The sequence below is a fragment of the Aythya marila genome, assembly GCF_965140915.1.
Source record: "Aythya marila genome assembly, chromosome: 25".
Classification (NCBI taxonomy): Eukaryota; Metazoa; Chordata; class Aves; order Anseriformes; family Anatidae; genus Aythya; species Aythya marila.
In genome coordinates this window covers 745,849-771,563 of record NC_139066.1, presented here as the reverse complement: position 1 = coordinate 771,563, position 25,715 = coordinate 745,849, and the positions used below count along the sequence as shown (strand labels likewise).

At 47.6% G+C, this 25,715-nt stretch overlaps 3 protein-coding genes across 6 annotated transcripts; all 3 read right to left on the bottom strand.

Moving 5' to 3' along the window:
- Positions 1-279: 279 nt before the first annotated feature.
- LRRC37B (leucine rich repeat containing 37B) lies at positions 280-9,622 on the bottom strand (the record flags this gene model as incomplete). The annotated part of the gene is made up of 10 exons (XM_082778968.1): positions 9,458-9,622; positions 7,889-7,960; positions 6,771-6,845; positions 6,141-6,259; positions 2,748-4,147; positions 2,550-2,645; positions 1,595-1,659; positions 810-870; positions 575-723; positions 280-490 (listed from the first exon to the last, which is right to left on the bottom strand). Exons 1-10 carry the CDS (start codon positions 9,514-9,516, stop codon positions 280-282), a joined length of 2,307 nt encoding a protein of 768 aa, XP_082635094.1. The 5' UTR covers positions 9,517-9,622.
- On the bottom strand, positions 9,520-21,671 carry RDM1 (RAD52 motif containing 1). 4 transcript variants are annotated; one of them, XR_014319069.1, is made up of 11 exons: positions 21,566-21,671; positions 20,513-20,692; positions 20,005-20,127; positions 19,341-19,503; positions 18,663-18,761; positions 17,047-17,135; positions 15,448-15,580; positions 13,087-13,158; positions 12,575-12,646; positions 9,975-10,046; positions 9,520-9,538 (listed from the first exon to the last, which is right to left on the bottom strand). XR_014319069.1 is itself a non-coding variant. In XM_082779337.1 (8 exons), the coding sequence occupies exons 1-7, from the start codon at positions 21,650-21,652 to the stop codon at positions 15,479-15,481; spliced, it is 843 nt and encodes a 280-aa protein (XP_082635463.1). In that variant the 5' UTR covers positions 21,653-21,671; the 3' UTR covers positions 14,208-14,574; positions 15,448-15,478. The 4 variants fall into 4 exon arrangements, 3 of the variants coding, with proteins under 3 accessions (XP_082635463.1, XP_082635462.1, XP_082635464.1); XM_082779337.1 differs by lacking the exons at positions 9,520-9,538; positions 9,975-10,046; positions 12,575-12,646; positions 13,087-13,158 and adding an exon at positions 14,208-14,574; XM_082779336.1 differs by lacking the exons at positions 9,520-9,538; positions 9,975-10,046; positions 12,575-12,646; positions 13,087-13,158 and having other exon boundaries at positions 14,208-15,580.
- A 77-nt stretch (positions 21,672-21,748) lies between these two features.
- Positions 21,749-25,454, bottom strand: GH1 (growth hormone 1; the record flags this gene model as incomplete). The annotated part of the gene is made up of 5 exons (XM_082778967.1): positions 21,749-22,147; positions 23,288-23,449; positions 23,814-23,927; positions 24,629-24,827; positions 25,414-25,454. 5 exons carry the CDS (start codon positions 25,452-25,454, stop codon positions 21,947-21,949), a joined length of 717 nt encoding a protein of 238 aa, XP_082635093.1. The 3' UTR covers positions 21,749-21,946.
- Positions 25,455-25,715: the final 261 nt, after the last annotated feature.

Below are 25,715 nucleotides of genomic sequence, written 5' to 3'. Positions count from 1 at the left end.
CACCACTACCCACGCGTGTGCACGCAGCCCAGCCACGCGCACACAGCCACCCCCCGTCCGCTCACGCTGGGCCCAAACCCCACACGTTTCCATAACAAATCCTTTTAATTCCACCCCCCCACCCCGAGTCCTTCCTGGAACGAAGCGCCCGGCCTCTGCTGGCTGCCACAGAAGAGGCCTTGGTGGCCTCGCACCGCCTGGCAGCGGGGCCGGCTGCGTGCCCGCAGGCGGAGGGTGGCTCTCAGTGCCTGGTGCCGCAGTGCTGCCGCCACCGGAGCCCTAGGGGGGCTCCCCGTCCCTCGCAGCCCCTCTGCTCCTGTCCTGCTGGGCCAGGCTCGAGGGCACCCCTGGCGCGTGTCCTCCCAGCGCGTCCTTCTGGGCGGAGAGGGGGTTTTGGGGTGCAGCAGGGTTGCGAGGTGGAGGCGTCAGGTCTCCAGGCAGCTGCATTTCCATGAGATCATGGCCCTTCTCGGGTGCTGTGGACATCCTGCTGAAATAACGGCAAGGCAGCGAAGGGAAGCGTTGCAGCTCTGCGCCAGAACAAGAAACAAACGCAGGCACCGTCCCCACTTACTCTAGCTCAGGCTTGCCAAAAATCTCCTCCTCGGAGGACTCTTCATCATACAGCTCAATTAAGGACTTCTTCAGTTGGTCATCAAGAGGTTTGTAGAGGTCTATAAGCCACTGTGGTTTGGTTTTATTCCGATCTGATCCGTGAGAGCCCTGGAAAGCACCAGGGAAGGCATCGTTTCTGTACGGTGGGCAGCCAGCAGGCAGAGGGGCACACCTCAACCAGTCTCGGCCCTTACCTGCCCTCTAATGTCATACTTGTTCTTGCGCCATCTAAGCGGCAGGAGTTTCTGAAAGAACCTGAAAAAAAAAAAAAAAAAAAAAAAAACAAACAGGATAAAAACTGAAGGAAGCTGGTAATGGCAGCATGTAGAGTCAGGCAACTGGCATTTACAGTGCTCAAAACGTCCGGATCCAGTGCATGGAAGGAAGCGGGATGCTTGTGTGCATCATCTCTCACCTCAAGAAGTCACCTTGCCCTGCAGCCTCGCCAGGGCAGGAGCCTCTCTCCACAGAGGGTGAAGTTTTGGCTGACCTTAATAGCCCCAGAAAGCACCCAGGGCTGTTCCAGTTTCGGATCTGACGGCATCTAGAGAGCACAGGAACAACTCTGCAGGGAGAGGGGCGGGGGGCAATAGGGCAGTGCTGCCATCACTCAGAGCAGCGAGGTGTGATTGTGACCGGGGGGCTCAGTCGGGCTGGGGCTGGGTGAGCCACAGGGACACGGGGCCTGGCAGGAGCCCTGGGCCAAGAAACCCACACCCAGGGTGAAGCATCAGCCTGCTGCCTTGTGCTGCCTGGGTGTCTGCGGAGGTGCTGGCCCAGAGTGTACAGTTGTGCTGATTACTCACACTTTGGGGTCCCTTTTCTGGGTCTCCTAAAAAACGGTATGTTTTAAACACCTCCACTCAGCTGGTGAGTCTTCCGTAACCAGTGCCTGCATGCTGGGGGCCCTGGGGTTAGGTGCTGTTCAGAGAAAGGACTGTTTGTGGCACAGCAGTGGCATGGAGGAGGGAGTAATTACCATCTTAGTCGTGATTTACTGGTGGTTTGCGGTTGGGAAGCAGCTGCAGGTTTTTGGGAGCAAACCTGGTCAAGGAGAGAGAGAGAGAGAGAGACTCGTAACATCAGGATTTTCTCGTCACGCTCTGCAAAACAAGGGAGGCCAAAAGGTTGTTCCTTAAACCAAGAGTGTTATATACATGTGCAAGCCTGTGCCAGCAGCCACATTTTTTAGAAAGAGCCCATCCTCCCTTCCTGCCTCCCCACTCTCTGCCTTAGGAATGACCTGAACTCCCAGAGCTCTCCTAATCTCAGAAATGTTTATGTCTGCCTTTCTTATCTGTGCAGTGCTTTACAGGGTACTCCCCTTCTGTTCAAAGCCGATCTTAAACATGTAGGTAGGCTTTTAAAGAAATAAAAGCTTTTTCCAGGGAGAAGCACCTGTGAAGGAGGCTGATACCTGTGGTCATGCTGGGCCTTCACCCCTGTCTGTCCCTGGCACTGCTCTGACCCATGCAGAGCAATTGAACCTTGCACAAGTACTTGGCTTTGGCAAGAGTGAAGGAAGCATGGGAATCATTGCGTGGATGAAAGCAATCAGCACCAGCAGGAGAGCAGGGCAGGGTCAGAAGAGCCTGGTAGGAGATTCTATAGGGCCAGGGTGGCGCAGGGCAGGGGCTGTGGCGTAAAACTCAAGGAGAGACTGATGGGAGAGGCCGCGATGACAGGGAGCCCCCTCAAAGAAGCTGAGAAAGCAAAGCTCAGAGCTGAGATCTGGACAGGTCGTGAAGGATGCCAGGATGCCCCCAGAGCTGTACGGTGCGGGTAAACACCTCCTGCACCATCCAGGATGTCCACAGACACCCACATTGGCACCCTGGCTCTCACAGACTGTGCAGGGAGGCACCACCCCGGCCCACATGCTCTGGCTGCAAGGCTTGACTGCCAGTTGCCCACCTCATGAGTTATCTGCTCACCTCGATGAGACAAATCACTGTGAGATTAATCGTGATGATGAGGGACACCGATATCGCCAACAGAAGCTTCTTGCCAGAGCTGTGCTCTGCTTTCCACTTGGACAAAAAGAGAGAAAATCGGGGAGGGAGAGACTGTTACTCCTTCCATTCCCACTGCCCAGAAGGATCACATCCAGCAATACCCCACATCTGCCCTACCTTCCCTGCGAGTTTCCTGCCTGCTGCACCAGCCTGGGCCACGCCGGTGGAGATGTTCCCTTGCAGGAGACACCAGCCCGTGCGAGAGGAGGCTCCCTGCCCAGCTGGCCTCTTGCTGAGCAGCTTTACGAGCAGCCCTGTCTTTGACACCATCTTCGCACAGGACAGCTGGACATCAGGCAGGCTGCAGTCCATCCTCAGGGCTCGCGCCACCTGGGCGATGAACGTCCGCAGGGCTTTGTCTGGGACCAGCAAGTGTAGGTGATGCTTGACCTTGATTTCAAAGAGGTCTCCTTGAACCAGTGTGTTGTCCGGGCTGTCTGAGCTTCTTCGTTTAATGAGGGAATCGAATCCTTCCTTTGGAAGCTTCCACTGTGTTTCTGTGGTCTGATGGGTGCCCAGGAAATTCTCACCCACAGAGGAGCCCTCGTTTTCAGCCATGTTCTTCAGCATGCTGCTTGCAGCGGGGCGACTCTTGTTAACTGACAGATTAGAGGAAAAAGGTTGTTTCGTGTTTTCTCTCTGTTCTCCTTTACTTTTTGCTGGTGTGGGCTCTTCTTCTGGATTCACATCATGAAACACATTGTAGAAAAGCTGATTATTTCTATTCAGACATGGGCTATCCTGCTGCTTGTGCTTTTTGTAAGCCCAGACATAGCCCTGCCTTGGAGATGATGTTTCCTTTACATCTTCTGCATCCTCCACATAATGAGTTTTCTTGGTCTGTTCCACAGCATAGGGGTAATTTTGTATCTCAGAAGACCCAGACAAATGAGAAGCCTCTGCTGGGGAGAGTGGAAGGGAATGTTTTGAAGGAAGTATGGATCTTTTGTGATGTCTGAGGACAGAGATGTTGTTGGTGGGGTTTAACCTCCCAGCTACTTCCTGGGGGTTTAATGGTGCATGGTTCAAATCTAAGTCATGCAGCTTTTGCACCCAGCCTGAGGCTGTCTCTTGCTCTGAGATCTCGTACATGGCAGGTGTTGGCAGGTGTGAGATGGTGTTTTCCACAGTCACGACACTTTTAACCATGTGCAACTTCTTCTTGAGCTCAGCCACTAGTGCTTTTGCTAGGAAATAGAGTTTTCTCTTATCACTTTCACTGGTCCAGTCCATGTGCTGAATGCTGTGCAGCATCAGCTCCTTACTGTTTTTGCCTTCCTGCCTGGAGAGGTGCTGAGGGGAATATGAGTTTGTTCTGGAAATGTGATCATTTGGGTTACTGAGATCACTGTCAGTGCCAGCTGGGTGCAGGACAACTGCAAGTGTTGCAGTTTCTTGGTCTTCAAATGAAGGCTCCTTGGGCTTGAGGCTTAACACCGTGCTGGTGGTTGGTTTTCTGGATTGGACTGCTTTCATTACTTCTGCTTGTGCCTCTGCCAGAGAATCTGTGTGAGCTGCTGAACACCAAGAGAGCAGATCAGTGACTCCTGAGCCACGAGAAACTTTCTGCCAAAATGCAGGGTCAAAGGTTTACCCTGAACAGCAGGAGCTTGTCTTTAAGACAAAGGAGTGTGTGAACTGAATGGTGGAAGTGTTACAGATGGGAAAAGTCTTGTTAAATCAATCAGATTATCTCATCGGGGCAGAAGAGATAGATGTTTTTTCTGGTGTCTCCCAGGGCTCTGTTTGGATCAATGTGAAACATCCTGGGGGAATGGGTTTTCTGTGGGAGAGTTTTCCATAGCTTGATACGAGTCAGCGTTGAGTTGCTAAAGTCACTGTAAATTTTTTTAACTAGGAGTGAGCCTGGAAAGCAGAATACCCAAAGACACGGTGTTTGCCCCTGCTTGGTTATCCCAACTAGCCCTTCTCCCTGCAGACAGGAAAGCCCAGGATATTTCCCGTTAAAGTGCCACCGGGTTATTGTCTAGTTCCCCAAAGCAGTGATGGGGCTGCAGTCAGAGCAAGTCCCTGACAATGGAGAGCTGATTCTCTGCAGATGGATGCGGTTCCCTTCAACCAGCCCTAGAAGAAGTGGAAGATGTGGACATTTGACCCAGAGTGATGCAAAAAGTCCAGGAGAGTGCCTGCCCTGGCATGCAAAGGGAACATGCTGAGTCTGCAGCTAATATAAGTCTTTCCAAGAGTCCTACACTGAGGCTGCAAACACAACCTTATCTCTAAACCTGCTTTGCAGGTAGCTTAATGCTAGAGGCAGGGTGACATGGTCAAGAATATTTACAGATCACAAAGGTATTTCACCCTTTTTTCCTGTTAAACTGATAGGAAATTAAAGCATCTTTGGGTGTCAAGCCCTAAATGGATTAAGTGGCCTGTTTTCCCTAGATGTGCAATGAGGTTAGGCTCACTTGTCTACATCCAGTTAGAAAATGAGTTACCTGGGGACCTTGGAAATATTGCTGTATCTATTTGCAGAAGTCTACCTTGTCTCTGCTTTGAATAGGATGATATTTACCCTGAGCAAAGATTGAGCAGGGCAGTGCTCACTCTGCACAGACTAGCAAGACAATGCCTGGTGTTCACATAGTGTCCTGCAAAGGAGATCAGAGTTACTGCTCCCTCTTCTACAGAGGGCAGACGTATCTAGCAATATTCTCAGGTTCTCCAAGCAGTTTTTGGAGCCTGAGTGTCCTGGCCCCCCTCTAGCACACCATGAATTACAGGAGGTTTCAGCAGAGCCTGCCTAGGGGCACCCATGCTCGGTTATGGTTCCTGGGGCTCCCAGCATGGGGGCAGGTTTGAGGTCCAGCTCAGCATGTCCCACCCAGCCAGCGTGATCTGAACTCTACAGGACCCTCTGGCCATGCCAATGCCGTGTCTGGCACTGCCGTCACTGCTGAGCTGTGACTAGCCAAGGTATGGTGCCACTGGAAAGGCTCAGGAGGTTTTCAGGGAAAACTTGGGGGGTTTATGTGCTTTCCAGTGCTTGGGAATAGTACTGGGCACACATGATTTACTTGGCTAGATGCGCTGTGTGGATTGGAAGCTCATGTGTTTGTTTAGCCTTGCAAGCTATTTCTTCTCAAGATATTATTTGACACAAAAGATATGTGTAATCGCTAGTAACTTTTCAACCCTTGTTTTTTTTCCAAGTATTGTTCTGAAAAGGGAAATTTTTGTGCCTGTGGCTGAGGAAGCACAGTCTGAGGTCTCCCAGGTCTCACCTGAGCTGCCTGCACTGGCCTGTGGGCTGATTAAAGGCCTTGCTTAGATGAAATTCCTTGAGCTGTGCTCAGTGAGCCACACAGCATCCACCCAGTTTTAGTGTCCCTGGGACTGGCCAGGAATCACCAAGCTAGGCTGCTGCCATCGGGGTGGCCAGCACAGGCTGGGAACCCACAAAATGGGGCCTTGCTACAGCATCTTCTAAAGCTAGAGCAGATTTGACAAGCCTACCTCAACAGTGGCATAAATCATGAGCAAACCTACCGCACTGGGGAGTGCTGGTGGTGCACAGATCCTTACAGTGGAACTGGACGGTCCTGCATGGGGTTTCAGTGGTGTGTTTCTCCTGGCAGAGGCAGCAGGCTGTATCACTGGGCAGTTTGCTAAAGATAAGAGGTTACTGGAGAAAACCCCAGCTTCTCAATCCATATCTATGAGTCTAGCTCAGGTAACACACAGATAGTGCTCAGTTTTGCTTGGATTTCTTCTACAGCTCTGGAAAACTTCCCCCCAAACTCCAAATCCCACTGGACAAATAAGTGCTCCAGATTTCTAAATGAGGTTTTGATAGGTTTCTCTGATCAGAATGTTCATTTTACCTTTGAAAATGGAACCATTCCCAAAATGCAATTTGAAACAGAAACACACCCCACCGTGACTTAAAATTTCCCTTTGAAAAACATGGAACATGTCACCTAAATAGTGAAATTCTGACACTTAGCAGGTGAGTTTAGGAGTTCTCAAAAGTAAACGCCAAACCTTAGGCTTGTGTGTGTATGTGTAGAAGGTGGGGGTGTTCTGATTTAGCAGTAAGCTGATTTGTCTCCCATTCAGACCCCTTATTTCAGCAATTGCAATCTGCTGGCAGCTGGGACCAAGTCTCTGCATACTCACAGCTTTTCCAAGTGGACTGTTGTCAGGAGGAGTGTGAGTAATGTCAGCTGAGTCACTTGTGTTGCACTCAGGTCTCTGAAAGGATTTGAAAAAACACATTACATTTATAAGCCACTTTATGGAAACTCTGTTCCGAGAACAAGCCCAGGTCCCTGATGACTCTGGTGTTCTCAGAGGGATCCACTTCTGCTAATTGGACAGAAGTAATTCAAAACCCCATTGCTTTTCTGCTTTGACATTCTCCTTTGACATAGGGCCTGAAGCAGGAGTGGGTCCTGCAGACTTCAGGGGAGCCTGATGTAAACAGGAAAGATTCCCCATCTCAAAGCCCTCCTACTGCTGTCCTGGGTGCAAATCCAGTCCTTCTCCCTTGCTTAAGAAATTCTTCTTGCCCAAGATGATGTTTGATCTTGGAAAGAGAGATTATACCAGTGAAAGGAGAAAATGTGCTGAGCAGATAGCTAAGCGTATCTGTGGGATAGCGGGGCTGTGAACAGGAAGGACCTCTGCAAAAAGCACAGGCACTTTCCTCCCTGAAGTCATGGAAATATGAGTAAGAGCCATAGGATGGTGTGAATCATGATCAACACAGAGCATCACCTGCCCTGAGCTGTGTCAAGGCAGCAGGCTCAGGACATGGGGTGGGCAGGAGCTCAGGACTGCTGGCACGACTGTCCTGGTTACTGGGAGCCGCTCAGCACACAGGCAGGTGTGGGGGCATTCACAGAATCACAGAATCACAGAATTTCTAGGTTGGAAGAGACCTCAAGATCATCGAGTCCAACCTCTGACCTAATGCTAACAGTCCCCACTAAACCATATCCCTAAGCTCTACATCCCAGACCCTTCAGGCCACTCCACAGCCCTAGGCCTGGCTGGTGTTTTGTCTTTTCCAGTTTGTGTCCAAGCAACTTGGTTACTTTGCATCTAGGTCTGTGCTGGGGGCGGAGCAGAACTGCTTGGCCTTTGCCAGGCTCTGCTGGTGCCAGTTATTTGTGCCTCTAGCAGAGTCAGGCTGGGAGAATAGATTTTCTACCAGATCTCCACTTTCCTGACAGCAGGGCACTCCAGAGAGACAAAGATCTATATTAATCTGATAAAAATGAGTCAATACTTACAGATATTTGACTGAAGGCAGCTGAAAGAATGACGTGTCATTGATAACAGACAGGGGGTTATGGCTTAGGATCCTGCAAAAAACAAGCCACTGTGACTGGGTGATGGGAAGGACGTGAGCTGCATGTGCAAGGGCACATGGGGAAAGCATGTCCATACGTCCACATGTCCTCTAACATACAGAGACACAGAAGTCTGTAAAACCAAGCTTGACTGTGCAGTAGGCACTGGAGAATTGGGAAATGGTTAAAACATTTACTATAGAGAAAAAATCCCAGTGGTTCCTGAACTGTATAAACACAGCTAAATCAAAGTGAGTTTCCACTAGATCATTGCAAAGCATTTCTGTGATCAGGGTATTTTTCCTTTTTGCCAGACTTCAAATTTCTGCCTTTTAAATATCAGAGAGGCCCAAAGAGAGTTGTGTGTGTTGGATCTGATGCTGAATTATACTGAAATCCCCTTTCCAGGCTCTTCTACACTGTGTGACTGGTGTAAAGAGGTTTATGGTTGATAAGGATCCAGCCCACTTTTATGGATGGCAGATGTGGATTTGGCTGAACAACTTTTACTCAAACCTCCCCAAAGAATTTCCTTTCAAGTGGAGAACAAACATAGGAAATTTCAGCCTGAAGATAAAAAATTGGCTCAGTACTACATGTGTGAGGAAGGGCCTGGGATGAAGGCAACAGACAGGAACAGATACTGATGGGCTGATTCACACAATACAGCAGGTCCTGATTATCTCCAGCTAAAAGAGCAAAAAGGCCCAGAAGTGTTTCTTCTGGAAAATACAACATCTCTTTCTTTCCTCTTCAGCTCACGCCTTCTCTTTGCTTCCCTTAACCAGGACTTTGATGTTATTTTGGACTTTTACTTTCCATATTTTCTTACATTTCCAGTGTCCATAAACTTTTACTCTGTTACTCCACCCAGCCAGACAAAGCTGCGGCCTAGCCCTATGGGAATTGCTATTCATCATTTATTCTCCTGCCTTATTTGGTATATCACGTGAGAAGTATTGCAGTTTTCAGGAGAGCAGGGAGACTGTGGCCTTTTCTTTATGTATATGAACCCTCAGTGGTCAAAATGCCCCACCTTTCTTTGGGTCCGTATGGAAACAGTGATCCTATCCTTGGAAGGGCTTCTTGATAGAACTATGGGTTAAGCCATAGTTCTTAGACACCAAAAGAACAAAAACCCCACCCCTTTTGTGGATGTTTATGATCACCTTTATTTTTAAATGCAAATACTCAAAGTGAAATTTCTGACTTGAAATCCAGGTCACATCCCAGACCCCTCATTTCCCTGCCTCTTCTCCCTTCCCACCAGCATTTCTTACTTATCCATCTCCCTGGGCTCCCTCCACAGCTGTTTGAACCCAGTGTTGGTTTGAGGAAGCCCCAGAGAAGAGGAGCAGGCCAGAAAAAGTGGCTTTCGGAATGCAGACTCCTGGTGGACCCTGGATAACATCTAAAGCAGGATTCAGCTCTTTACAGACAGCAAATCTGTTCTTTCCACTGTCACTGCAGAGACCCACTCCATCTACCTTCAGTCCTCATTATACTTACAGATTCTGTAAAAACTGCATCCCATGCCATGCCTGGAAAGTGCCATTCTGGATCTGCATGATGAGATTTCCACGGAGGTTTCTGGAGGAAAAGGAGATTGCAGAAATGAATCTGTTCTGTCCTACAGGAAGCTGGAGTGGAGTGGTATTGATTTGTAGGAAATATGCAAATCCAAGGTAGAATAGGGAGGAAACTGCCACTTTCTCATTCTTTTAACCTGTGAAGGAGAGGAAATGAACTGCACATGTGCTTAATCTATTTGTGTTCCAGGATACAGTAAACCTTCAAGAAATGGCTCCTATTATGGCTGCATTTGGACAACCACACTGATCTCTCATCCTGTTGTGGGTCATCCAGCCATCTGCATTGATCTCTCTACCTCTAGCTCATCTATTCTTTACGCAGAAGAAGTTTAGACATTATTTTAAAAATAATAGGAACATTTTCTAGCACATAAAGGGTTATAAATGCCAACAGACTTCAGCAAATACACTAGAAAGAAATTTTTACAACTCACATAAGCTGCAAGAAAGGAAGTGGCTCAAAAGCATGTTCTTCAATCGACAGGATTTTATTGCAGGATAAATCCCTGTTAAAATTAGAACATGAAATGTTGGTTACATTTTCACTGTTGTATTTACTTTCCCTTGCTATGACACTGGCAGCATATATGTCACATGGCTCTGATTTCACAGTGTTTACATCTGACACTAGCTTGCGGTGGTGTGTAACCTGTGATAACCCTCGTGACTGGAGGTGGCTTTCGTCTCAGCAATTTTTTTCTAACATTGATCCCACAAGAATTATTTCAGGACTTGATTGTTCTCCAATGATAGCAGAAAATAATCTGTAGACAGGCACAATTTAGCAACTGAGGAAGCATTTGCATGGACCACAGCAACATGTGACCCTCTGGATATGCCACAGAGATTCAGCCTGCCATCCTGGGGTGCCATCAGGGCTTTGCTTGCTGGTGACAGACAAAAGAGTGTCTGAACACTCTTCTGGGGCTCCGAGATGGCTTGGTTAAATACATGTGTGACAACAAATGGTTGCTTTTCTCTTAATCTCCTACAAGCCCTGCCCAGGCTTGTTCTGCAGTAAACAGCGAGAGAGAAATACTTCTGGGGAGTGATTCATCCCTGCCTCAGACAGGTTCCTCAGATCATTTGGGAGAATGGGAAGTGCTTGTTCCTCTCCATGGAGAATGAGAGCCTGAACAATTAGCTTAATCCTAGGCAATTATTAAGCGTCTAAAATTAGAGGAGATGAATGCACAAGGTTTCTTCTGTAGGACATGGCCTCACTCCTGGAGAGTGTTGAGGAAGAGCATCAGCAAGCAACTGCAGCTCTCATCCATGGGACCTGGACCTCTGAGGAGGCAGCTCCAGCAAGAGCCCAGCAGTGGGGAAGGCAGAGCAGGTGGGAAGAAGGTCTTGGCACATGTGATCTCAGAAGTGTTTCAGAGAGTTCAGTTTACAGCCTTGTGGAAAGGGAATGTGGCTGGAAGCCTGTTTGTTCCCAACCTGACCGATTTAGCCTGTAAACCACATCCTGCAGAACATGCTTTCTGCTTTTAAGTTTTTGGATCCTTCTTTTCTAAGACGTGGGGCACCAGTACCTGCTAAGAACACACACGGAGGGACACTACCTAGTTTTCCACTCATTCCACAGAACTGAGACAAGGCCTACATGCAGCCCTGGGGCTGCCTCACTGCAGGAGCTGCTCCAGAAAGGCCAAGACCACCCAGTATATGCCTCTTTCCAAGCCAATGTAAGTATTAGAAAATACGAAACCTCTCTTTTTGTGGGAAAAAATGCTAGCATGTAAGGGCCACACTCTATAAATGACACTAGAAATGCAGATGACAGTGGAGCTGAGATAGTTGCAATGATCTACAGATGTGAGCAACAGAGATTTTTTTTGGGACACATCCCTCATTTCAGCTATTCTAGTAATAGTCAGACAAGCAGGGTCCAAAACATGACCCTCATGAGCCAACTCCAAGCCAGGGCTTCCCTTGCTGTCAACTTTTTCACACCAGTAGTAATTTTTAATTCAAGATGAGATTTGTATTGAGAACTGAGTGAATCCACATGTCCTGTAAGGCTCAGGAAATGTGGGCTCTGGGCACTAATGCTCTGAGCCTCCATAGGTGGATTTATTTCTGGCTTTTAGCCTTTTCTAAGTAGTCTGAGAAAAGAGAGGATGACAGTGACCAAGTAAAAAGCAGAGAACAGGACAAGATTTTGCTGCTCTTATCTCACTCTTCCTTTGCATGTACCCTACAGGCAAACCCAAAATACATGTATGTAAAAATCTGAACTTTAAGAAGAACAAAACTTAGTACTCCACTGCTCCCTGCCAGACAGCGTGAGAGTACTTGTTGCAAATTCATGTGACATTGTGTGGTCTTAGATTCACATTTGTTTCTCCTCCAAGAAGAGAGGGGACTCAGCTGGATACAGCCTTGAGCAACCTTGGAGGTCAGCCCTACTGTGAGCAGGAGGCTGTAGCAGAGACCTCCCAACCTCAGTCTGTCTGGGATTTCAGCACAGGAAGGGACATAGGCAGCCAGGGGAATTTCATGAATACAGTAAGCAAACAGAGAGACCATCCCAAGAGTGACCAACAATATGGGGTTCTGTCTTCACTGCAGCAAATATCTTTCCATCCAAAGCTTAGCAGAAACAAGGCATATATGGGTTTTGCCTTGTTCTACGTGACTGTCACCCCTCAAAAAATTGGTCCTCAGATAAAAAAAGTCAGAGGCAATCTTCCAGGCTGTGGGAGGCCATGGTTACACTGAGGTTGTCTACAAGTCAACCAAAGTCCTGTGGGAAAGGGGAGCAGCCTCCTCATCTTTGTTGGGCTTGGGGAAATTAAAGCTGCACCACATCTCTATGTGCATCATCCCACTGGCCACTATTGCAGCACTGAGACACCCTGTGAATTTTGCTGTGAATGTTGCCTGAAACAGGGGAGGAGCAAAGCACACTTTTGTGGGGTGGGAAGAGCAACAGGGGCCCAATGAGAGGGTGAGCCACTGTCTCCTCCAGCAGTGTGCTGGTCAGGGCCTTTCTGCCTGCCAGGAAGAGGACAGAACTGGTACATACAGGTGCTTCAGCAGGAGCAAACCCTCCAGCGAATGCCTCTTCACTGCCCTCAGATCATTGTCCTGGAGAACTCTGGAATGAGATAAACAGACATTTACTGCTACCTCAGGAGGAAATAATATTTTCAAAGGAAAATATCCTGCAACAGCTATACTAAAAGACCTCTTTGAGTCACTATGGGGGTCATTGCCACACATCTGAGGAACACGTGCTTTTTCCTGAGCTGCTGAAGCTAACTGTAATGTGATCATTGATTAAATAGGCACAGGGATGGTCCCATAGGATGAAAGCCATTAGACTTTCCCACAAGGGTCACAGCTCACAGCATTTCTTGCCATCCCAGGAAGCACAGGGGCTTCTATGCCCCTCCTTGGTGAGCAGCTCAGCTTTGAATTCACATGGAAATTGTTTGTGTGGGTGCTTGTGCTCTTCATACTCTTGGCTCAAAAAACAGACTGGCTGGATTGAAAATATCTGAACCCCTGACATTTAAAATGCTAGAGAATACTTACAAGTACTCAGCCCATGGGTATTCTCTCCATACTTGCTTTTCAATGGAAGAAATAGAGTTGCCAGTGAAATCTCTGCAAAGAAATGGTTGGCACATCACCACCATTGCTAGTGTGCTGTATATAAAAGGTCTTCAAAATGACAACTTGCAAACACACACCCTGTGCCCTGTGTCAGAGCTGCTCCTTCCCTGTAGCACAATTCTCAGGGATTTCAGTCAAGACTTTTATAACACTATCTATAAAGTCCTCTTTTTCCATTCCATAAATCTCACTGCTTCTTTGGAAGACAGAGGGGTCCTGGAAGGTTAGGTATGCAACTGGAAAACCCGCTCCCCTGCAAATTTGGCTGCTAAGGTAGGGCAGAGTTGGCCTGGAGACTCAAAACCACATAGCCCAGCTTCACCCCTTCAAATTTCCACACAAACTCTTGGAAACCACCACCACCTGCGGCTGGCCCTCTGTTGGGTGTCCCCTGTGGCGAGGCCAGTACAGGGTCTGGGTGGGTGGATTTCAGCTGGCACCCTGCCTTAGCTCACTACCAGGCAGGGGTCAGCGGGGATAAAACACCGAGGAAGGTCCAATTGAGGGGTCTGACCTGGACGTGGGGGAGCAGCGCTTCCAGCCCTGCCCCGTGGTACTCACAGGATGGAGAAGGCCCAGCGGCGGGTGGCCCGGGGCACCCCAGCCAGGGAGGCCCAGCTGCAGTTCAGCAGCCGCCGGTGGCAGTGGCAGGAGGCCGGGCAGAAGCCCCTGGGCTGCCCCTGGCCCGGGGCTGCCGCCAGCAGCAGTGCCAGGAGGAGGAGCGGGCAGTGGGGCTGGGGCAGGCCCATGGCGCTGGCGCAGGCCCAGCCGGGGTCGCCGGGCAACCAGGCCACAGGCCTGGGGCCTGTGCAGGCCTTGCCTCACCTCACCTCACAGCTCACAGTGGAGGTTTTGGTTATTTCTTTTTTTTTTTTTCTTTTTTTTTTTTTTTTTTTTCTTTCTCCCTGCTGTGGGATGTCCTGCCCCTAAAAAGGAGCATGTTGAGAGATTTTACTGTGTATCTGGCATTCCCATGAGGAAGGCTGACCCCACCACCACAGGACGCCTGCACTGGGAGGGGGCCCTTCCACCAGGCTCTCACTACTTCCACTCAAAAGATGAGTTATAAAACTTGCTGATAGGAAACAGAGCAATGGGGCTTTAATTTCACATCATCAACAAGTATTTCCAATGTGAATAAGAAAGAGGAAGCTGGGTAATTTGCAGCCAGTGTTTCATTTTATAAATATGATCTCCTGAGAACTTGCCATGATGGAGGTTTTACCACATCCCTCCGAGGTCTGCTCTCATGCTTAATTATTTCCACTTGTAAAACGTTGCATCTTACTTCCCATTTCAATTTTTCTAAATTCAGCTCCCAGCCACTGGATCTTGTTTCACCTTTGCCTTCCAGGTTAAAAAACTCAACCAGTATCGGGTGTCTTCTCCTTGCAGAGCCATGTAGTCCTGGATTAAATCACTTTTATTTATTTATTTATTTATTTATTTATTTTTGTTAAATAAATATGCCACACTCTTCTCATTTCAAGATTTGTACTCCAGACCTGCAGTCATTTTCATGGGTCTTCCCTGAGCTTTCCCATTCTTCAGTTGTCTTTTTACCAAAGACAGAAGGCAAAAAATCTGAGCAGGGGTTTGTTATCAAATACGCATTCCCTCTCCCACCACATGCCCTTGTGAGCTTGGGAGCTCAATGTACCTTCCCACTGAATATGCTGCCTCAAAAATTCATGTATCACACGAACAGAAATACAAAATAAGATTTTTCTCAATTTAATAAAAAACATGTGTTCTAAGTTAAAAAGAATCTGCTTTAAATTGTAATAAGGTCCCAACTGCTTGGTTCAATACATCAACACAGGAGTTAGGCTTATCTCTTTAAGTGAAATTTCACCTAGAGAAGTATTTTTTTTCTGTGCCTGTGCACAGATGTGTAAGTACCAGATCTACTCCTGCTGGTAAGACATCTCTCCCTGCCTCTGACTTTCTCCTGCAGATCAGAGCTAACCTGAGCTGCAGGCTCTTGCAGCGAGGTCTTGTTCATTTTATTTTTCTGTAAGTGCTATGCACATCTGTTTTGCTGTCTAAATAATAACTGTGCAGGTAAGCTGGCTTCCAGATATAGTTGACCTGGATAAGCTGACAGGAAATCACTTCCTCTCCAGAAACAGCATACATTTTTGGGCTTAATTTTAGTAACAGTAAGTTTATTGCCCATTTCTTTTGCTGTTCTGTATTTGGAGAAAAATAAAACATTGGAGATGAGGCATACATCATTGCACAGCTTTAGACTTTCATTCCTAATCAAACGCTACAGACCTTTTGGAAATGATCTGAAGAGAGACCTGCACTAATTAGATGGCATCCCCCAGCTAGGGAACTCATCATCAAAACTCAGATCGGAAAAAACTTCTTCTTCGAGGTCAAACTGTTCCAAGGGCAATTCATTGACCTGGGGAGAGAAATCCAAGAGTAAATTTCTTTCTCTACAAATTTTTGCTTCTTATGTCTGCACCTAGAAACACAATGTATTTTTACCATGTATAAAAGATGGCCTCCATAAAATTTACAAATTCAGGAACATTTCTGTTTTGGAAATACTGAGCAGCATCACAATAAAATGAACCAAAAATGACACCCAGAAGCTCTCCTCCCTAGCAAGTCCCTCCAAATTCCTGTCTGTAAGCTAGCCTCATCAGCCTGGTAGGTGCCTTGCAGAGAGAGAGATGAATTAACTCCCCCACACCACCACCAGGAAAGTGAGGTGGCTGCAGAAGTGAGGCATGACTCTTATTCAAACAGGGGTTAGGGAAGCAGTGGGTTTTCTCTGCACACTTCTTTTATGGTCACTGCATGTTAGGACATTTCTCTGTGGGTTTAAAAGAAGTCAGATAGAAGAGGCAATACAGAGGAAAATGCAGAGAGAGAACAAAATTACAGAAATTGAATAATCTCAACTGAAAAAAACAGATGGGGTAGACATTAGTTACTTCACACACAAAAATACCTCATATTTTAGTTACTTTTCAGTAAGAAAGGAAGACAGTTCTGCCCGTGGACACTAGGTGACTCAGTGTCATCAAATGTGTCACAAGGCTAATTAGACACTTCCTTCATGCAAACTGCAGGAGGAGTTTGACACTGTGCTGTATGTGTCGCTGATGCACCACGTGAGACTGATGCTTGCTTTCAAAAGAGCACCAACTGGTAAATAGCATTTTTCAAATGAAGGGAGATAAAAATCTGCTCAGGACTGGTTGTATGAAAAAGCTAGCATTCAGAACTCATCTCACCGTGCATGATTATTAAAGTTTTACTGTTATACCTGGGTATTTTTGTTTGGTGCATGCTAACAGATCCCACAATTACCTGCAAGGATTTCACCAAAGCTTTTAGCTATCTTTCCCTGGGGTAAATATAAGTTCACAAAGGAGATTTCTAGATAGGCAGTTGTATTTATTAAAGAACTTATTAAAAAATCATTTGATCTAACCTACTGTAACTTTACTGGGATTTTCACTTTCACAGATTCTATGAAGAGCAGGCTTTGGCACTGTCATGTGTCAGACTTATTAACCTGCCCTTTAACAGTCCTGTAGCCTAACTGCTTACTTTCCTGCTCCAAGAGGGGGACTGGACTAAATGATCTTTCAAGGTCCCTCCAATCGTAAACATTCTGTGACTATATGATTCCTGTGCTAAAATATACATGCATTTCTACACAGAGTTGCCTGGGAGAGTAGGAGTTTTATAACCTTAGTGTGCTGTTATACAATTCCCAGATGTGATTACTTTCTGAAATTTGAAAGAGGTAATTGCATAAAAAGAGGATGTGAATGGTTGTAACAGTTGATAGCTGTATCTCTCTGATCTCTAGATACAGATACTATGCAAAAGCTAAACATCTGCTGGTCTTACCTGAACAAGCCCCTTCAGTTCCTCTTCTGTTAAGGAGTCTGTGGGCTCCTCTTGAGTGTGGTTGTACTCCACAGCCACTTTACCATTCTCTGAAACAAGCACACAAAATAAACAGCCAGAGATATGGTTAGTGTGCATAATGACAATAAACCTACCCTCAGCTCCAAATGGGACAATTCTACCTCATAATGCTTTCAGAGTGGTTGGCTGCTCTGAATGAGTGTGCAAGGAACAGGTCATTTTATTGTCCCTTAGCATAATGTGGGGCTCTAATTTATTTTCTTAAGTAATATAACTGTTTTACTGTAAAAAATTAATCTCTTGGTAATGGTTTAAGAAGTGCTTATGGGCTGCAGCATTACTACAGATGTGGACAGAGCTTCTGATTCCTGCTGCCATGCCTGGACTCAGAAATAAAGGGTTTGATCTTTCTACTGTCAAGCAAGCTTCTGTGTAAGCAGGATTGGGCGGTGCCACTTCCAGGAGTGCTGGAGTTCTGAGAGTTGAGGAAGGAAAGAGCTGAAGGTTTTGTCATGGTAATTATGAGGTACAGAGGAAAAGAGTGCTAGTTACTGCATTGTGTAATGCGTTGTGGATCTGCAGAACTGCTTCCTTCTCTGACTTGCCTGCCTGTCTACTCTGCAAAAAACTGAAAGGCTCTGACTAAATGTATTGGAAACTGAAAGTAAGGAAGCAGAAATCTGTGGAGAAGATGGAGCATATTAATTACCGGTCTTTGTGTATGTGATGGACCGAAAGGCAGGAAGCACTGCAAAACACCTAAATACTCACCTTTCTAAGGAATACCTTAAAGAATCCAGGGAAGGATGCTGGCAGATTATATAAATCCTGCTGAATTCAACAGAATTTAAGTTCCTGCTCAAATGGTTTGCTGTATCAGTACCACAGCATGAGATGGTGTTTACTGACAAAGTCCCTGCTCTGTGAAGTGAGGATAGTGGCACTGACCTGATTACATGAGAGTCTGTCCTGAAGTTGAATGCATTACAGACTAAAGTACTCAGATCCCACATAAACAGGTGTCATCTAAAAGCTCAGAAAGCACAAGACCTGGAACCCAGAAGAAGCAGATCTAGCAGTTTCTGTCTATACATAGAGCCAGCTTCTATGATTTAAAAAACACAAAGGAGAGAGCAGGCCCAAATATGCAGCACTGAACACAACAGTGGGGCAGGGACCATTGATAGCACCTGACTGGTTTGGAACCAGGTCACAAGTGTGCAAAGCTCTGCAATTCAGTTCACATTACCCCTGGAACTAGAAATTCTTCACATCCCCATTCAGCATGCACACATACTATGCTAATAAGCTCTACCTTAGACCCTGGCTTAAGCATAAAGCCAGGGTTTATACTTCAAGCATTTGCATTTTTTGAAACAGTTTCAGTGTCTTTATCATAAAAAAAAATCCATCTCCTTTCACTCACATAGCTTATATGGTGAAACTACTCTTCAGCGTTACATCAGTGAAGACCACAACACAAGTTTAATTCTGAGACCCTACATACAGTGAATCCTGAGAATTCACATCAATTATCATGGAAGTCATATCATTAGTTTAAACACCCCAGTGTTTAATACAAAAATAGGCCTTACCTAAAACTACAAGGAGTATCTTCTGAAAGGCGCTAGACAAAGCTTTCCCAACTGCGAGTTTCTGAACTCTTCTTGTGGCTGTGACAAACTCAAGAGGATCTATACCAAACAAACAGCATGTTATTAAGATGAAAATCTGCATATGAAGCACACCAGCTGCATTGCACTAGCAAATGAAAGCAAACACAGCTTTATGGATCTGGTAAGAAAGCTGCTTTTATTTTGTTAGTTGTTGGCTGTGTGGCAGTACCTTCACAAAGCCTTCATGGGTCAACCCTAAGCAGCACACAGTCCTCAGCCCTGGGTCAGGATCCTGCCCAGGGCAGCTGGCAATGGGGAGCCCAGCTGACATCAGAGCTGCGTCACAGACACAAAATTTCTTTAGAATCATATAGTATGGCTACATCAGGAGTGATCATGGTGGGGAATGAATAGCCTTACAGGTGAGAGGATGAGAACCTACAGGGGAGGTAAGTGTTCCTGACATGACACTGGGAGGGAAGAGGCATCCTTGGAATCCCTTTCTGTACAGCAACACAGCAGTGCACAAGCCCCTGCACATATCCTTGTCTCCAGCTAAATTCATATACTACATCAGATCCACAAACTGTGGAAACAAGATTGAACAGTGTTTGTGAAAGGTGCTAGAAGAAACTTTTATCTGCATGCAAAATATACCTTCACTGTTTTCAATGTCTGCCTCGCCGAGGCCAACTCCCCTGGTGCATACCCCATGGTTGGGCAGTGTCACTTCCACAGCACCCAGGTATTTCACAGATCGCTTCTGTAATATCTTTCCCAGGTCCCCATTCTCATCATCAAAGCCTGATACATTCTGCAGCTGTTGGGAAGACCACAAATAATTAATTAAGATGGAATAGGAAGTGACCACGTAGGCCTTTGCTTGCATAGTACAGACCTTCTCTGCAAAGTGTGTGACTCCAAGGTGGTATGTAGCACATGGTGGAGGCAGAACAGGGATGCTTACTGTTTTGATCCTATTTTAGAAATGGCTCATAGTCCCCATCTTCTGGAGTCTCAGACAACTCACACACTTTCAGCATGCGAAGACAAGCCCTGGCACTACTTTAATTACACTCACATGAAAACCTGATGCCCCCATTTGTATAAACAGAAGCTCAGCCAATGCCCTCACTCACAGCAATCTTTTCTCCCTAAGCTTTCATGAAAACCGCAAAACCCAAGCTGCAGCTCCTGTAGCTGTCTTCATTATTTGCTGATTTGAGGACAATTCTGTTTATTCCACCAACAGCTCTAATTCAGAATAGGGGATGGAAAGAGAAAGGGGAAAGATGGTGAATGAATATAAAGGGCCCCTTACTGTGATAATGCGACTGGACCAGCCATTAAAGCCAAGGTAGTGGTTGGCCAATTCCTGGCACTTGTTGCTGTTGAGAGCAAGGACTTGTTGCTGAAGTCCCTTCTGTTTGGTGCAAACACAAACCTGTTCAGGAAAGAAGAAATATGGTTAGCAAGGCTCTGCTTGCAAGGTTTCCACTGTGGACACACCATTGATGGCTCTGGGAGAGATATACGTACATTACCTATTTCCTAACAGCACAAGTATATCTGATATGCATGAAATATTGTTTACCCAGGAACAGGGTGCACAAACAGAGAGATGCTGGCATTTTTCTCCTTAAGTGCTACCTGGGAGCCAGTGGCAGGTGATGTCATGACTACAAGGCATGCAGCAAAAAGTCAGCCAACCTTTGATGAAAGGCAGAGGGAACATCACTGAGAACAAAAAGTATTTTCTGTGATTCTACCCTACTGTTGGAAGTTGCAGTACCGAGTGCTGTAAGTGGCTCACCCGTGGCCTTGCTTACCTTCAAGGGAGATTTCTGGAACAGCCTCTGCCCATTGCATGCACGCTGGGCTCTGCTGGCATCTCTGTCTGAGTAAAACTTGATGATGGCGTAATACCCAGGCCCTGCCACAGCAGCGTTTCTGTGTGCTCGCACGGAGTACAGCAGCCCAAATTTTGAAAACACTGAAAACAGGGAATGCTGAGGAAAAATGAGAAAAAAAGGGTCTTTTGAAGAACATCCACTGGTACTCCAGGGAACAAGCAACCCTGACAGAGACAGGACCTAGTTACCTAGAAAACAAGGAATATTTCATTACTGTTCCCTCTGTATAATGGCAATGAACCCTGGAATAAGCAGCAAGACTGGAGATGAGGCTTTCCCCATAAAAACAAGCTCAGCCTGATGGGACCCTGACCCCGGTGTCTCATGAACAGTATCTTCCAGCCTCTGACCCAGGAGGAGAGCAGACAGACGTGGTGTTTCCAGTCCCGTGGGTTATCCTCATCCCTGACTGCTTCTTACTCTCCTCCATCCTGCTTTATGTGGCCACGCTGTTTTGTTGAGACTTTCAGTTAAACACTAGCACAGTATTTTGCAGGCTAAAGGGATTTTGTTTCAGCTCTTGGACATTTTGGTCTCCTAGTTTTGCTTTGCAGACTACAGGGGCAGAAATCGCCCTGCGGCAGCCTGCCACCCTCCTTGCAGTTGGCCTAAGTGCCTCAAGGGAATTAAAACATGATTTAAAAAAAAAAAAAAAAGAAGGGGTGGTGGTGTTAAAAAGTGTATTAGCACACAGGGAAGATGATGGGAGAGGTGGCCAAGTGCTGATGGGGGACTGGGGCCTTAGGTCTGTGTAGGGAGAGGCCTCTACGGAGTCCGACCCCGCTCCCAAACCTCGGGGGAACCCAGGGGGTCCCGACCCCGCTCCCCAGCCCCGGGGGGAGGCCCGGGGGGTCCCGATCCTGCTCCCCAGCGCCGGGGGGACCCGTGGGGGGTCCCGGCCTCGCTCCCCAGCCCCGGGGGGACCCGCGGGGGTCCCGGTCCCGGCCCCAGCCCCAGGCCCAGCCTCACCTCCAGGCCCGGCGCCGGCTCCAGCCCCCAGACCAGCAGCGTGTGGGCGCTCCCCGCGGGCACCCTGAACGCCAGCACCTCGGCCATGGCCGGAGCCCTCCCCGCCGCCCAGGGCCCGGCCCCCGGCCCCGGCCCGCCCCGCTCCCCGCCGCCTCCTCGGCCCTGCCCGCCCAGGCCGGGTGCGCAGGCCCGGCGGGGCTGTGTGTGTGTGTATGGTACAGGGGAAAAGCGCCCCAAATCCGCCCCCCGACCCCCCAGGCAGGCAGACGGGCACAGCTCAGCGGTAGCGGGTTTATTCTCCTCGGGGCAGAGCGATTTTCGTGAGAGGGGACGGGGCAGGCCCGCGGCGAGGGGCCGGGATGGAGGGCGGCCGTCCCGGCCTCAGATGGTGCAGTTGCTCTCTCCGAAGCGGCGGCACTTCATCACCTTCAGGTAGGTCTCCACCTTGTGCAGGTCCTTCTTGAAGCAGGAGAGCAGGCCGTAGTTCTTCAGCAGGGCGTCCTCGTTGCGCAGGTGGATGTCGAACTTGTCGTAGGTGGGCTTGAGGAGCTGCGGGCCCCGCGGGCTCCGGTCCTCCAGCTCCTGCAGGAGGGAAAGGGCCGGGGCTGAGCTCGCACCAGAGGCTCTTAAAAGTGGGGCAGGGAAGCAGGGTCCGGCCGTAGCCACTGGAGAGGAGGAGGTCATGAGAGGGGTCAGTAACGCTCTCTTTCCTCACACTTTTCCAGTGACCAGAGCTTGAAGCCAGACCCGAGCCATGTGCATCTGGAGCTGCAGTCCGCCTCTCCTCCTGCCCTGCTTTGCTTGCCAGCTGATTCTGACAACAGAACCGTTTTTGTTCAGTAAACAGGGTGTTAAAAGGCTAAAGTGTGATCATTATCTGGTTACTGGGTACTGCTTCCCATTGCCCAAACTTATATCAAACGGAGAGCAAAACCTGGAAATGCTACAGACTACGGTCAGGACAGAAGATCTCTGTTTACTCTCTGTGCCTGACTTTTGTAGTTATTTAGGTGCTAGATGATGAAAATCATCGTCCAGACTGACATCACATGGAGACAGGTCTTGGGGCTCTAGCTGTGGTGATGCTGAGCAAATCTAAGATGGGATCCTGACAGACAATAAGTAATGTCATTTAAAATAACAAAGCCAAAAGTAATCTTTCTGAAGAACATTCTCCAGCTGTCAGTTGTCTGTGTGCTAGGTTAATTTAAATGTAATATAAGAGAGAAACATCAGAGTATAAGCTTCCATCAGTACACAGACTTATATGAGTTGTTTTTATAAAATGTCTTGAGTCTTGGAAGTCAGGATGCAGAACTCTGCAAAATTTGCTTCACTTTAAAGTGTTTTCTGGGGAGATAGGGCAAACATCAGGTTTAACAGCAAGTTTAACCAATGGAGTATTCTTTGGTGCTGGGTTTGTAAAGACTGAGTCTAGACTGTTGTGATCTTCCTGGCCTGTGCTGCTATGCAGGTTATAGCAGTGCTGTTAACATCTGGTACAAGTTTTCTCATGCTCCCAGTGATGAATTGTGTGCAGTGGAGTGTTGTGATGTGACTATGTTAAAGTAAGCAAAGTTCAAAGGATGCCAATGTTTTTTGGAGTGGAAGGTGGGGAGACTTCTCATGGTCTTTGGATCCTGTAGAAGACCCTGAGAGCTCAGTGCCCTGTGTTTAGGAGATCTCTGTTACTCCGTAATCATGTTACCTACTGCAACTTACCCTCATCAGAGCTTGGATCCCTTCTTCTAGGTCCTTTAGTTTTTCAAACACTCTGTCTGAGGTGCCAAAAACCAGATTGTTTGTAAACACCTTGCTTAGGTATTGCACTGGGGTCAACCAGGACTGGATGAGAACCAGTGAAAACCGAAGAAGCTCCATATCCTGAAATTAAAAAAGGGGGTCAAAGGTGTGCAGGTGAGGTGTTCTGTAATGTTACCTGTGTGTCTTGCTCCTTCTGAAACAGCCCAGAGGTGACCCGTCGGTGTGCCCCTGCTTCTGCACCTTTAGCAAATGTTAGAGACTGAGGAGCATCAGACAGACATACATCCTGTTCTGACAACAGTTACTCTCTTTGGGGTGGGGGTATGATTTATAGGCTAACCCAAAGGTGTCTTTTTTTTTTGCATGCAGGTGTAAATAGTAAAAGGAGAGAGGAGTGATACCTCAGCAAGCACTGAAGTGCTCACAGATGGAAACCCTCTGTTCCTTGAAAGAATTCTGTGCTTGCCCAGGGGAGACAACTTACTGATTTCTGCTGGGCATCATCCTTCCCTGTGGGAGCTGGGATGGTTTCTGAGTAACAGAATGCCTGGGAATTCTTGTTGGTGTGTCTCTGGTCCTCCGGAATATAGCTGCGTTCCTGTGGAGACATCCCAAATACACCCAGATCTGTTGGCCGTGTACTGGGAGAAGAGCGCTGACTCTTTCCTCAGGCTGTCCTGACAGGTTGCTCTTTTCAAGAAAGAAATGTGAGACATGAAGTGTTTCTCTGTACAGGACTGGCAGGTAGGAAGCTGGAAATCACGTGTTGGTTGGCACAGTAGCTGCTAGACCTATAGGTCTTGCTTTCACTAAGCCAAAGTGCCGAGGTGAACACAGACCACACGGACTGCATTCTCCTGAGGGGCAGATGACTCCCTTGAACAGCTCTGGCCAAAGCAGACACCTTGTTCGAGCTCCTGGCCAAAGCAGAAGCTGGATAGTTTTAAGTCAGTGCCATAGGTTACTGTCACAGAAAGGTTGCAAAATGCCTGCTGCTCCCCACAGCTCTCAGGACTGGGTTTCTCTTTGAGGCAGCTGGCTGTGAGTGGTGGGTTTGGGTGTGGGCAGCTGTGGCCCTGAGGAGGATCAGGGGTGGAGGCAGAGAGCTGTGAGGAGGAGACAGGCTGGTAGAGGCCGGTTCTATCCCATTAAGACTCCTTTTTCCTCCTCAGGATCTGACAGGAGACACCAGTAGTTGAAATGCATCTGTTTCTAGAAAATTGGACTGGGTGGGAAGCCGTGATATGGTCCTGAAAACATCAGGTTAATGAGGAGATGCCCGGAGGCTGTGACACTTACGAACTCTTTGTATGTCTCTGCGGCCAGGAGGTGGAGGTGCTGAGCCCTCAGCACAGCGTTGGCAAACAGGTTGGAAAGGGGCATGGCTGGGAAGGTGGCAGCTTCTTGTGGCCACTGCAATCCCAGGGTGATCACAGTGATGAGGAGAGGAGAAAACCACGACCCTGCAGCAAAGTGGAGAGGAGTGCTGTTAACTGTCCTTCAGTGAGGGTGGCACCTGCATATTACTTCCTGGCCTCTTCTGCCTGTGCTAACCCTAAAGAATGTCTTGTTTGTGTTCATGCACGATCTTAGCCCTCCAGTGACACCCCATCCCCTTTTACTGGATGTGCCCTCGAGGCTTGTGCTGCTCCCAGTGTTACAAACAATGCTTTTCTGCCTTAAGAATGATTGTTGCTCCATGAAAACTGCAGTGCATCTCTGTGTTGTTCCTTAACACACTCATGTTTTTCAGTCAGTCTTGCCTTCATGAATGGAGTACGATGCATGAGCAAACGGGATGGTGAGTACCAGGGGAGGGACTGGGAATAGTTCACTGTAGCCTTGTTTTACACCATGCTGCTGACATGAAACTGTCTGTCTGCCTTCACTAGGGTGAAAAGTGATTGCATTACCTGTGTTGTAACTGAAAACTTCTGCTCTCTGGCACACACCTGTAGAATCCAGCGATCCCTGACAAGTCTAAAGGTTATTAACGCCTAGCATCTAACTCACACAAGTGGTCTCTGTAAGTACAGATGGACACAAAGTTAATCTCAAACAACCACCCTTCAGTGGAGGAATACCCTGGAGCCTGTAGGACTTGGACATAGGCATTAGACATCATCCTGATCCCTGTCTTAAGCCTTGAATGTGAGTTTTAATATCCCTGCCACTATTTATGTTAGTAATAACTATTCCTGCTCTGGCTTGCATGTCTTTTCTTCTTGTTCTCCAGCCTCTCCTTGCCCCTTGCCTGTAGCATTAAATGCCCCTTGCATGTGCATTAGCATAATGAATACCTGAGTCAATCCATGGTTAAAAGTCACGCTGTTGGGAAAGCCATTCTTTTTCATTGATTTTTAAGTTGCCACGTCTTAATTTAGGG